Genomic DNA, 14,896 nt, shown 5'->3' on the forward strand with positions numbered 1-14,896 from the left:
CGTAGTACACTATCGTAAATCCATGTGGTGATGGTTACGAACACAAGCGTAGAGTATTGTTTGTATACAGTAATACATGGCATACTTTTAATATAAAGATGATTTTTTATAATAAATAATTGGTACATTAAATTTTACAAGAGCAATCTCTTCTTTTGGTAAACCTTGAATTAATAATTATATTTTTTTTCAAAGAATAAGATTGTTATTTCCATCAGTAGTATATGGACAGTTTTCAGTGAATATGATTTTAGTACATGAAGAGATTCTTAAATAAAATTTATTTTATAATTCCTCTATATTCTATATATTGTGTCAGTTATTGAGTAATATCTTATTATTTTGGTGTTCCCTTTTTTGTAGATCACCAAACGCTATGAACAGATGGAAACTGTTGCCTACTTGTTGGAAAAAGCCGGCGATATTCAAGGTGCTTTCAATTTAATGCTAGAGAGGCTTCAAACGAAAATTAATAATGTAAGTATTTTTAAAAAAATATTCCTTCCTTTTTTTTGTTTCGCACTCAAGTATCTTATTCATCCATCCATTAATCCATCCGTCCATCCCATCCATCAATCCATTCATCCATCTAATCCATCCATCCCATTCAATTCATCTATCCCATCCATCTCATCCAATCCATCCATCTATCTCATCCAATCCATCCATCTCATCCAATTCATCTATCCCATCCAATCCATCCATCCATCTCATCCAATCCATCTATCCATCCCATCCAATTCATCTATCCCATCCATCTCATTCAATCCATCCCATCCAATCCATCCATCCCATCCAATCCAATCCATCCATCCATCCTATCCAATCCATCCATCCCATCCAATCCATCCATCCCATCCAATTCATCTATCCCATCCCATCCAATCCAATCCATCCATCCCATCCAATTCACCTATCCCATCCATCCATCCATCCTATCCAATCCATCCATTTCATGCAATCCATCCATCCAATCCCAATGAGTAGACTTGTTCTGGTTTTAATTTTGAATAAAGGTTTTAAATCTAAATGCTTTACAATTTTGAATCGCGTATTCACTACCACCACCTAATTTAAATTAACATCTTGTTCAGAATTTTTATTAGTTAAGGTCGAGGATTTTTTTTTTAAGTAGACAAGGATTAACTATTTGTGACAGTAATTCCCAACCGATGTGTTGCGCAGTCCCATAGGATGTCACGAAATTTTAGAATTTAAAAATCATGAATCTTTTAGTAATTAGTTAAAATCAATTTTGAGATAAACTGTACTAGTCAAAGTTTCTAGCGGTAGCAGCAACGCTCAGTACTACTTCCTTGAAACTTGTAGTCTTGCACTACTATAATTTATATTAATATTAATAAAAAAATGAAGTAAGTATGTCGCCATGTGATGAACGTACACTAAAGAGTGTCGTCAGTTAAAAGAAGTTGAAAACTACTGATTTATGAAATAATACTGAACGGTATGGCCGTTGGACTGCAAGGAATTGGAACCTTTCCCTATCTTCCGAACATGAAGAAAGTACAACTTACCTGAATACTACTACATGAGTCAACGTTAGCCTGAACACTGGATTTTAATTAGTCGCAAAGAATAACGATAGCATAATTTGAAATGAATTCTTGAACATAAACTTTATTTAGCAGTTGGATCGAGTTTTTTTTTTTTTTTTTTTTTGTTAAGTTTCATTTCAATTGAAATACCTGTCCCAAGATGGAAGTGAGGGTCATATGTAGCTTTCAAATGTATTCGATAAATATATATATTGTATACATACCAGTGGGAAGAACAGGCGTTCGCCTTGTGTTGAATGAATTGTATTTATCCTTGACTATGATTTCAGTCTATCAGCCTTCATTTAGTCTTCGTCTGGTCAAATTTCTCTTAACAAATTGAACACAGATCTATTTCACCTCCTCTGGGGAGCGCGGTGGCTAAGTAGAGGAGCATTTACCTCTGGTTCGTGGGGTCCCTCGTTCGATCCCATCTCGCGCCAAGTGGGCATTGTGGTGGACAAACACCGTGTGTGAGGGTTTTTCCGGAGTTCTCCCGATTCCTTCCACTTTTTTCATTCCACCGTTTTGTTCATTTCTCATCTTCACCATCTCCTTTAGTTCACACGACATAATGGTGGGACGTAAAACTCAAAGGTTTCATTTCCCAGGTCCCTGGCTTTCATTTTTCATTGTGTTATAGTCTAACATAAAAGAAAATATTACTACTGCTACTATTACTACTACTACTATTACTACTTAATAATAATAATAATAATAATAATAATAATAATAATAATAATAATAATAATAATAATAATAATAAATATACTATGGTTGTTACCTGCCCCAAATTAAAAAAAGAAAAAAATTTAGCGTCCCAAGTTAAAAATAAATGGGATGCATTATATGGCAAGACACCAAATTATTTAAAACACTTAAGAAAATCTGCGACAGAAATTCTTAGTGACATTTGCAAATTTCAACCCACGACGTTTATCTATTGATTACGAGATATGAAGATTGTTCTTCATGTTTAGAGCAGTGAAATCACTGCCAGTGTTGTTATTCTTCGACTGGTTCAGTGGTTCATTAACTTTTGTTCAACTAACTGCCAGCAAACTGACTCTACGATTTTTCTGTTGTGTGTGCTTCTGCTTTAAATTTTCTTCGCAGTTTTCGTTCATGCTTTGGCTTACGCAAAAGTGGCAATCCTATCTACACCATGAAAATCTAATACGTTAGTTAGACTATAGGTGAAATATTGGTTATGGAAATGCATTATACTTTATGGAATGAATAGAATATTCTTACCTTGTGTATCCAGTTCGACGAATTGTTTATTATATATTTTCAACGTGCTCTGATGTTCTCTTCAGTAACTCCCAAAACTTATTACACTAACCTCATTGTAAGGACCTTCCTTACTGTGAAGCTTTCTAGAAGAAATAATGAAATATAAATAATCGATAAATAGTTATACCTGAAGATATCACCAAGATTTCTTAATATTTTATTCATTACTAGGGTCCAGAAGTTGAGGATTTTTTTTTTTTTTTTTTTTTTTTTTTTTTTTTTTTTTTTTTACGAATGCCTGAAGACGAGGCTTAACATAATATATGTTAATTTTGGGTCATTATAGGCCAGAAAATGGTGGATTTTATTTATTTATTTATTTGCCTTTTTCGGTGTTTTTTGTTTATTGGTCTTTTTTAAGCTTTTCATAGGTCTTAACGTCTTTTTTTTTTACTTCACCCGTCGACAATAAATTTACTGGTCATTAACTTGAATCATCACCATCTCTTAAATATTTTTTCTTTAGTAAAGAAAATTCAAAAGATATGACGTTCTTCAACGACTGGACTGATAAGACCAGATCTGCAACAATCACAAGGCAGATAAGGAGGCATAACAATTTCTTTTAGCAAGGGGGTGTGAGGGTGGGGAAGTTTTCTTATTTTAGTTTGTACTTCAGTTTGTGGAAGAAGGACAGATCGTTAACCTACCAGAAGCTTGTATTTCTTGAGCATAATTTCCATTAAATTTGTAATTCTAATTAAATTGAGTCTTATTTTTACGTCCTTTTTCCAGTTTTTTAGGTCCTTTTTGGCAATTTTTAGGTCAACTTTCGAGCCCTATTCAGTACATTCAATATATATCTTATGGTATCCACAAACAAATATATGTTATGGCGTTTTAAGGACATCTTTTCTTGTTAGTTCTTTCTACATCTTTATTTTTGTAAGTACTTTTAAGTTCTTATACGGACAACAAAGCTAGAGTAAATTTTACTTCTATATACCCATACATTATTGTACTGTGTAAGTGCATACAAGCAATTATGAAAACCTTAATGTGTCTATCTATATAAATAGAAATGAAACTCACTATGTGGGTGACTTACCTCTTGAACCACCCGACCGATCTCGATCAAATTTTCAACATAGATGAGGTTCGGACGTCGGGTGGTTTTTATCATTTCACTTTGACGGTGCGACTTAGGGAAGGGAGATATATATATAGGGTGTCCCATAAGTCCGTTTACAAGGCCATCTCGGTAATTATTGAAGATACGAAAAAATCATAAGAGAGCAATGTTGTTGGAAAAAGTGTGTTTTCAATCTAAAATTTTGGAATTTTCGGAATCGGATCAACCATTTGGGCTCTACACTGGTATAGCGCCCAATGGTAAAGAAAAATGCAACGTTGCCACGTCTTTGTTGAACAACAATGAAGGAAAGTGCGTGTGGTTTAAAGTATCCTGGACCAAGAAGAATAGAAGGGACGACCACAATGAAGGATATAAAAAAAGATCACATGCAACGTCAACCCAAGGTAGTAACGTCACCATCAGAAAGGGGAGGGGGCAGGTATGAAAAAGAAATTGAATTCACGGCAATCTGGTATTAATTGCTTAGTGATGTCAACGAGATAAAACATGAGGCCAATTGAATAAAATTAGAAAGGGCCTAAGTGCCAAAACTCAAAAACCAGAGAAAAGTCGATAAACATGAGTTATCACAATGCAAGTTAAACGGGTATTGCGACCATGTGAGTGCCTTGAAACAGAAGTAACCACTTTTAAGCTATAAACTCTTTACAGAGGTATTGTGCTTGGCACTAAGACAATTTTCAACGATAGAATTCAATTCTACTTATTCCGGCACTTAGATCCTGTCTCATTATTTGTAATGTACCATTACAGTTGAAAGTAATGTCAACTTTTTTTTAGGCACCCTGTACCTAGTAATTTTTTTTTTACTTCGATTTCAGTTTAATTACACAATTTATTTATTCTCCTTACTTCAAATTAAATGTAATGAATCGAAAGGTTTCATTAGTAACCATATTCCCACTGAATAATATATTTATTTATATTTTGATTAATTGTAAATCCCATTTTCGCATATACAAGTTGAATAGTTACAAGGTTTACCATTCTGACGTCATACCGAAATATAGTTCCGCCATTGGATATAAATTTTCTTAATTTCAGACCAATGTAGATTTTGGCCAGGTACCTAAATTTTCCCTCACCCTCTCTCACTAGTCCATAGTCACTTTCAGATCCGGTTATATCTAGATTTCACCAAAATTCTATTCGCTTTGTAATTTCCGCGGCTGCTAGAAAACGCCCTGATTGGTGGAATTTTCCAATCCCTGTTGTTTTCGGCGCAATGTTATGATAATAATCGAAGACACGTCACGAAGCACTATCTGTGGAAGTGATCACCATATTTTGACTTCATTAGGACTGAAATTCAAACGAACTTAAGGTAATATCCAGTTAATTTCATTGATAAACGTCGTGTGATCATTTAGGAGCTAGAAACACATATTTTTGTTCAAAGAACTGTAAAACCAGGGGAAAATATCTGATTCCGGATTTCTGTTTACTAGGAAGCCATGTTCGCTGCCCAGCGAGAATAGACAGAGTGAAATAGTGACTTTACTTTCTTTTTCTTTCAAATTCAGTTAGGGATTAGGGAAATTACGACCTGTTTAGTGCTTGTTGTTCGTGTATTAGGTAGATGTGATTTTTTTTATTTTACAGTAAGTGCATGTACGTAGTAGGTTTGATAGTTGTAATGTTAATAATCATAATGGCAGCTTAAGCTAGCGTAAAAGGGCTCCTATCCCCTTTTCGAAATTGAACCAGTTCTAGCGGGGGAATGGGTTAGTTATTATTTGTATTAGGGCCTTTTCCCCTTTCAGGGGAAGGGTCCCTCAATAAACCTTGTTAAGGTGCCCCCAGGGCATCAATCTTTAGCAATCATTATGTAAACAATTGGTCAGGTCAATTGGACCTAGGGTTACCCTTCTCATTTTGCCCCCCATCAAGTTTAATAGAGCCGACTCTATATACCGACAAGGAGTAATATAATTAAAGGTGCTTGCCTTTAATATGCATGTAATTAAATGGTGCTTGCTTAGTTAGTATTTATGTGTAGTATTTATAGTGGTGTGTGTAGTTAGTAGTTCTGAGTGAGTGCATGATTTTACCATAAGGACAGTGTATTAAATATGCGTCAATTTAGTACCATTTTTCTAACTATACATAAATAAACGAGAGTAAATATTAGATTTCTGATTAATAAGTACAAGTATATATTTCAGTACACGGTAAATTATGCCTCCACTACAGCGCCACCGTGTCCGTTTTCGGTAGTCAATTGTTTGTTGACATTACGACGTCGCATGGCTTAGTGATCTAAGTTGTTTAATTTTGGCCATTTATTCTCAAATTACATCCCGTGGACATGGTTTTCGGTTCGAATGAGTATGCATTTATATGAAATAGCATGAGATCTTACTATTTTGAAAATTACAGTTTGCTATGTCATTTAGAACCCGAAATATCCACTGAAATAAAGAATGCCTATTTTCTTAATAGAGGTAAAGTCCATATGCTGCTACTATTTGTTTCAAAATGTAGTTTTAAATTCTCTTTTCCCGTGGCTGTAGAAAATCTCCATTGTTGCTTTAATTTTATCAGCAAATCAGAAATAAATTAATCGTTGACAAATTAACTTTCAGTAAATACACGTATGATTTTTTTTTAACTGCGAAGTAAATACGATTTGGGTGCTTCGAAACAAAGAGTCAGTGGTTCGATGAATGTTATCGTGTAGTAGTTTGAGCGTGATAGATTGTGATAATTATATATTTATTAGTGTGTAATATAAATATGTGTATGGCCTGCGTGTAAAATATATGAAATAGGGTGTCTATAAAATATTACTTCGCGCGAAAATGAGTAAATAATGAATGAATGTAATGATATATTAATAATATGATATAAAATATGATTGAGATGGTATGACACCTATATTTAAATGGATAGGCCTAGTGTAGTGAGAATATGAATATGTTTACAAAAAAAAAATCTCTCGCGTTTTGACTTCTACACCAGAACATTCATCCAACCGAGTTTGCTATTTGGATAGTAAAGTATAGTTGGGAATTGTGTGTTACTTCGCATTTAAGTACTTCATACTAACAGCCCCGGATCTTAAGCCTTTCAACAGATAGGGTAGCATCATGTGGGAATTACTTCTAAATTTTGACAGAAATGATAATTAAGAAAACTAACTGCTATATCCTGTGCTCATCGAAAAGTACAGGTTCGGTCATTTGTACCTTTAACATTCATTGACTCTCCGAGATTTTTTTTTCGTTGCTTACCGTATTTATTATGCAGTGCTCATATAACTTAGATCGGACTATCCGATTAAATCAACCGCTACTAAATTAATATTTATGTCAATAGCGTACCCGGATGTCGACCCCTAGTCCCCTTAAGTATTTTCATTTCTTTTCTTAGTTTAATTAGATGAGGGAAATTAACGACATCCCAGACTGTGGCATGTCTGCGCAGGGTAGCCATCGGTGATGTTTGGTCATTGAAATCACCGATCCAAAATTCAGTTTTTTTTAATTTTTTTTTATTTTGGCAAATTCTCATTAGGGATATCTTAGCTATTACTCTAGTTTCATTACTATTCTGGATTCTTTTACTTTCCGAGAGGTCGGATGATTTTTTTTCCTTTTTCAAATTCTAAATTAGCGCCTTCTCTAACCTTCCGGTGGATTCCGGGATCTGCAAGGGCGTTGACCGGATACGGTGAGTGGTGGGATTTCCCTAAAGCCTTTGTCTTTCCGAAAATCCCATCGAGGACACAAACTCGTCTCGACTTTGCAGACATCTTTTTTCGGCTATTTATTTGGTAAGCCGAACCCCTTTTGGCATAAAAGAGAATATTTGGTTATAGTATGTTGTATACGCAAATTCGACCACTTATCTTTCGTAGTTGTAGTGTTCTGTCTCCTCTCTTTTACCTATTCTTTCTACGACTTCTCTAAAGTTTTTTTTAAAATTTCAACTCCCCCCCCCCCCCCGGTTTTGAAACTCATGAAAACATACAATATTTATATCACTTATTTCGATCGTATATACTAACTGAGACATCGGGGGATGCAATTCGTGGAGGTATTGCAGCACAACTCAGGACCATTTTCGCGATATTCAATCCACCACGGGAGAAACTGACGAGAAGGTACACTATAATTTCAGATTCCCAGAAACTTACTTGTTATTCATCGATCGTACAACTTATACCCGCTGATTACTGATTTCTGGTTTTTCTTTCTATTGATTGGTCATATGGTGTATGTATTAGTAGTTTGGGCCCACTAGTTTCGAATAACATTGATTTTTTTTTTCTCTGTATATACATATATATATATGTGTGTGTATTTACATAGTTTGAAAAGTTACGTGCCTGCTCTATTTGTGTTATTTCCACCTTTTATGTCAATTTATTAAATAACACCAACTATTTCTTTATACGCGGAATTTAGTAAAGTGAGAATTATTATTGATTATCGGGTTTTCATATAAAGTACAATGTTGCAACCTTATGAAAAGAAAAAGAATTTTGATAGTCAGGGTTTTTGTTTATTTTGAGCCAATAAAATGTGAATATTTATCGAATATAAAAAGGTTATGTAGAATTTAAATGTCGACGAAATACTAAGATGGATATTAAAGTGAAATTTATTATATTGAGTAATATAAAAATATATATATACGAGTATGTATGTAAAAGGCTCGGTATTTACCCTGGTTGCTTTAGGTTGCCATAGATTTTTGACACCCGACACTGACCAACTATTTGTGATATAAAGTATTACCGCGTAAATTGTAATAAATGACACCTTATTGAGTTGTTATTGATGTTTGTGACTATTAAAGTTGAATATCATGTTAAATACTGCATGTAAATATAACAAGTAGCAGGTCGTAAGAAAAGTAAAAATAACCCTAATCCTTATCCAAATTTATTTTGCGAGATCATAGTGAACTCAGTAAACTACGAAACAGTGCGCCCCACCAACGAATCCTTCTATCAGTAATCTATGAAACAAATCCTCCTCTACGACTGGAAACATAACTATTTGGCTTTCGTCAGTTCAGTGACTACAATCTCTCGACTCCACGATCTGTACTGGAAATAAAAAAAAAAAAAAAAAAAAAAATTAGTGATCTTAAATTCAATGAACTGAAATTTGGTCAATAATTTAGTAATGTGAATACAGGACCTACGATGGGTCCATTGAGATATCGTATAATGGAAATATGTTCCCAATGTTTGGGACTGGACTCGATATTTTAAATCTCGATAAACTTTGAATATTCATACCAAGTGCGTCGAGTGACGAAATAAAAAATATATATGTAATATGAAGCAACTATTTGTCTGTAATTAAAACCAAAACGATTAAATACTCTCATGGACACCAATCACAGTGCGTAAAGAGAGTTGAAAAAGGAGTTATTATCGACGTGAGAAGAAAGACTCATAAAATTGTCGAAATTTCTCTTGGGACAGAGACTCAATAAAATGCTACTAAAGTTTTTTTTTTTTTTTTTAGGAATGATTAACCAATTATATATATATATTTTTTCACAATGATATGTATTCATTGCACTGAATCCTAAATATGTTGACCTTTGAATTTTCTTTTTTTTTCCTTTATTTTTTGTCTTTCGTCTTTTGTCGAATATCATTTTTTAAAAATGTAATCCAACTTTTAATATCTCTAGAAAGAGAAATGTGTTATTTGATATTGTTGAAAGTAGCAGATTTCTGTGCATGCTTATGAAACATTCTTTTTTCATGTATAAAATTTTTCCTGTTATGTCAAACTAAGTTTTCTTTTATTGAAATGTAATAAATGTCTATAGAAATGTAGTTAGGTTAGTTTAATTCAACTAAATGTAACCTTAAGTATACACTGTCCTGTATGAATGTGAGTGTGAGTGAAATGTAGGTTTAGTATTAAGTGCACCAATTATTTTGACATATATGTGTGACTTAATATAATTAATGGTAGTTGGCAATTAAAGTCATTAAATGTCAATACTAACTTAATTTAAGTTGGCTCTATGAAGGAAGCAAAAAGGACTGAAGTAACCTGAACGAACGATCAGTGATTTATTTGTGGATTTTGTAGAAGGGGGGAATATGTATATATATATACAAGATTGTGTTCCGTATAATAGAACAACTTTAATGTGGGGTTGGGATAACGTTATTTTTAAACCTATCCAGTTTGAAATTATCTTACTAGTTTGATAAGAGATTCCCAGTTCATAGGAGAGATCATTTTTTAAACTTTTTTTAAAAACAATTTTATGATAAATACGAATAGGTACGTTAGATAAGATTTGGTTAGGTAGATTAGATTGCATGCGTTAGTTACCTTACTACTTTTTGTCCTACTGCTGAGGACAAGTATAGAGCATCCAGTAAAAGCCCTATTATTGCATTGCAATTTGCACATCTTGTCATAACAAGTGTCACACTTCTACATAAAACGGTTTTCCTATGAGAAGTAATTCTTTAGTCTGTTCTAATTTGGTCCTTAAAGACCAAATTCCCCGCCCGAACAATAAATACAACAAAAGGTAAGAGTTTACTTTGGGCAGAACAGTGATAGGTACACATATACTTGCGCCTAATTTTATTAAGTAAAGGGGAAAGACGCTACTAAATGTCATTCCTTATTATCATAAGTGAGTTTTCGTACCATTTTGCTCCTTGTACTTAACAAAATTAGATTTAGGGGTGTGTGCACCTATCCATGTTCTGCTAAAAGTGAACTTTTGGCCAACAAAAAATACTGGCATTAAAATGAATCCAGAATTGAACAAAGACAGGGATAAGCTGAAGCATGATTTACGGCTGTTATCTGACACTGTCTTTAGAAATTAACAATACTTTCACACCGTACCTCACTTTAGCAATACGTAGAATAGTGTAGCAATACGAGGTTCTTTTACATCGGATACCGTCTTTTTCCCGGTTGGTTTGTTGGTAGTAGCATGATGTCATGATGTCCATTTCTTATTCAGCTGATTGCATACTTTTCTGCATTGAACGAGGTCATATCTGGTCCATTAACGTTTATGAAAAGAATAAATTCGAGGATTTTTACAGATAAATGGTTTCTAGTATCAGCATGCTGGAAGGTTAAGCTGGAAAAGCCTCTCTCACACTCTGCAGAAGAAACTGGAAGAACATTGATTTCCATGTTAAGATTTTGTAGATTTGGGCCAATATTAGGTTTCATCTGATGCTCTCGAAATTCCTGCAGAATTTTGGCTAAATCATCAGAGGAAAATTTAATTCTTTTATTTTTTATTTTATTTTTGAAATTTACATTACTTCTTTGTCGACGTTTAACATTCTTGCAGACAATTATTCTCGCCAATTGGATTGTAGCAAAACCTTTTGGAAAGATTCATACTTTCACATATTTTAACTATGGAATCATAAACCTCTCTGCCTATTGTTACCTATATCTAAAATAAACCTAAAAATATATTGCTACGCACCTGATTAACTACAGTACGGATATACACCATGAGAACTGATTTATGAGACAGTGGAGGATTCGTCCATCATTAGCGCGAAGGGTTGATCGGAATTCGCAAGATACTGGGTCATTTTTCGTTCATTTGTTTAGCTACAAAGTCAATAATATTTGAACACGTAGAGTAGAGAATTTGTTCTTGGTTCATTCCATTTATTTCTTACTATTTAATAAGATGCACGGTAAACGACAGACGATTTGGCGCAATAACATAAGCAGTTCTAAATATCACAGTTGTCTTTTTAACACGATTTCATTCACAATTAACACGAAAGCTACTTACTTTCTTACTTTGTGTACCGGAATTATTTGCCTTTCAATCGTCAGGAGCTTTTCCTTTATTAAAATATAGTCTAATAATATTCATTTCCTTATGTTCTTTTTAAGATGCTTGTCAACGAAGAAACTACCAATTCTCAACTGCAGTGATTGATCACTAATAACTGAAAATGTTTTATTATTATTATTATTATTATTATTATTATTATTATTATTATTATTATTATTATTATTATTATTATTATTATTATTATTATTATTGTGATACTCAGAGGAAGTATGATAATCAGTGGTATCAGCTGCAAGATTTTTCTTCGGGAAACAATTCTATAAACACGACCAGATAGCTCGCAACAATAAACATACTAAAAACTAAAGAATTGTTACTAAAATATAAAGTTGAATTATTATACTTTACAATCGATTGTATAGCCTAAGAAAGGTGGAAAATATCTTCCCAGGCTGGGAAGATAGAATTAAATCTAGAGACAGGGAAACCAAAATTTAGAAGGGGGGAAATTCCCAGGCTTCCCTGGCTACAAATAAATCCCTGCGAACGATCATCATGGGAGAACTTGGAGAGTCAGAATCTTCGACAAACGTGTGTAACTCTGATTTTTTTTCTGTGGTCGATTCTAACATGCCATCAACTTCGTCGTTTATTTTTCAAATATTGGATATTAGTCTAGAACTTCTGGAAATATTGAATAAACGGTTAAATTAAACTTTCTCATCTATCTCAGAGCTAGATTGGGATAATTCGGTAGTTGGGATTAAATGGATCTAGGTCTGGGATGTATGAGTTAACATGTGTCTACCTTTGATCACCTTAATTCCAAACATTCACCAAATAGCTATTGGAAATGATCCCAATTCGATAATTATTCACTTTCCTTTACAATATTTCTAAAAATATCCAGTAACAGTTCCTTTTTTTCTCTTCTTACTTTCTCTTATTTTTCTTCTCTTCTTATCCCAACTTTCCCTTCTCTTCTTTACTTCTTCTATTTTAATAAAACTGAAAAGGGGGTCGTGACTGGGAATTCCATATATAATAAACACGGTCATATATTTATTTATTTTATTTTATTTTCTTCAGAAGTCCGATAAAGAGTTTTCTCATTTCGATCGAACCTAGTATGTTCGAAATTAAGAAATGGATAATACATTCTAATATAATTAGACATAAGCCTATAGCTTCATGAATATCCCCACCAGGGGTGAAGGGTTCCCACTCACGACTTATTCCATGCATCTCATAGGTTACAGATCTTTCCTTTTTTTTTTATTTAATTTCCCTTTTCAGTTTGAATTGGCGACACGTGACAGGATTGTTACCATAGCAACCATGTTTGCTGTGGTAACGGATCTGAAAATGCTTATTGAACAATACAAGTTATCACGCCAATCAGTTTGAATTGGCGAACCGCGACAAGGACGGTTGTCATGGCAACGTTTGTTCCCATGGCAACGGATCTCAGTTTAAATGGCGACCGGTAGATCTAAATTTTTTTAAGAATGTCAAAGACTGAGGTTGAAGGCATGTTGAATTGATTACAATATTGAAATTAATAAGAGAAATTTTATAGTCAAGTGGGACAACTAGAGTCGTTGGCTACTCTGTCATTTTTGCTTCCTTTTCTAAGGGGGAAAAAGAGAAGGATTGTCAAAAATTTTTTCTAAATTAGAACTAAACGCTAGAAGGGTTTCAAGGAAGGAAAGAGAATGGGAGTCCTTTAATTCATGAATAATACTTGTCTTGATAGCGAATAAGTATTTTATAGTATATGTGTATTTTTTATATATATATCTTGTCTTTTGTAAAGTGTCTCAAAGCTATGGCAACAAATAAGGTTATTGTGTCACAGGACGAATGTGAAGTCACGTGCACTCAATGCACGTTAGATGAAAAAGAGAAAAGATCTCGCGCCCCGCGGAGATTAATAAGATGCACCGGTTGTGGACTAAAATGGATCCACTTTGCTTGCACCAATTTGGATGATACTGCTGAAAATGCAGAAAAAGTTCAAACCGGCGAATTAATAAAAAACTGTGAGGATTGTGAAAAGGACCGAGGCCAAATATCTCCAGCGGAGATATCTGACCTCGATGATGATGAAAAGAATGGAGATCACAATGATTCTCGGGATCAGACGGCAAACCCGAAGGAAGGAATGTCATCTGGAGGGTCTGACACGTCTGCATTAATTCGCCAAATGATGCAAATGATGAACAATAAATTTGATAAATTGAAACAGAACGGTGCAGATCTGAGACGTGAGAATGCAGAAATGAGACGTGAAATAAATGAAAAGTTTGATACTTCGAAACGAGAGACCGACGCTCGATTCGAGGTACTAAACAATAAATTTGATCAGATCTGTTTATACTTTGCTTCTTCAATTAGCAAATTGAAAGTTCAAACGTCTACTGAACTAGACCAGGTTAGATACCAGGCCCAACACTCTACCGAACAGCTCAGAGACGAAACAAATGAAAAACTAAATGAAATAGATGTAAGGTTTGAGAGCACAAACAAAAGATTTTGTGACATCGAACAAAAGGTTGAACAGCAGCAGGCTGAAATAAGTAAATTAAATGTTGCAATATCCAACTTATCAGTAGAAACTAAACTAGAGTCGGTTGATCAAAGAATTAGTCAAATTCAAACCGAAGTAGACAGTCTTAGTCTGATATCTCCTATGCTTTTCCTGATAGCGATTCTCCAGGGAAAATTTTCCCAGAAACAAGTAAAGTCCCACCGGGAAAATGTCAAGTGTTGCCTGATGCACGGGACACAGCAATGTATTGTCCCCCGCATCAGCCAACCTCGAAATCATGGTTGAGTAATTTCGATGTACCGATGCAGTCGAGTGTTGTGACTACAACAGTCAGTAGCGTAAATTCTCACTCTACCTTTGGAATGGTACAATCTTACAGCGTGCTGCCAGGAAGGGGAGAGAGATGTGCCGGACCATCGGTTACTGCCGTGGTGGGTCCTAAGTTCGAACCTCACATGGGCAACATTAATTATAAAACCGCTCTTGGTCATATGGGAGCGTTCAGTTCGGTGACCACTCCGTCGGTGGTAAATCCGGTGACAACCCCAACCGCTCAGGATAACGCGTTGATTCCAATAGATTCTTTTCCTGCCCCGTATAGTATGAGCTCTAAAGTTTCCC

General features: G+C 34.4%; 1 protein-coding gene across 1 annotated transcript in view; it reads left to right on the plus strand.

Annotated features, from left to right (window-relative positions):
* The window catches only part of Vps8 (vacuolar protein sorting 8), a 307,518-nt gene that overhangs the window by 74,375 nt on the left and 218,247 nt on the right, over nt 1–14,896 (plus strand). The window contains exon 19 of the mRNA XM_081739543.1: nt 364–477. Within this exon, the coding sequence (XP_081595669.1) occupies nt 364–477 (114 nt within the window). The remainder of the gene's footprint in view (nt 1–363; nt 478–14,896) is intronic.

The sequence above is a fragment of the Thermobia domestica genome, chromosome 2 (genome assembly GCF_964235325.1).
Source record: "Thermobia domestica chromosome 2, izTheDome1.hap1.1, whole genome shotgun sequence".
NCBI classification, from domain to species: Eukaryota; Metazoa; Arthropoda; class Insecta; order Zygentoma; family Lepismatidae; genus Thermobia; species Thermobia domestica.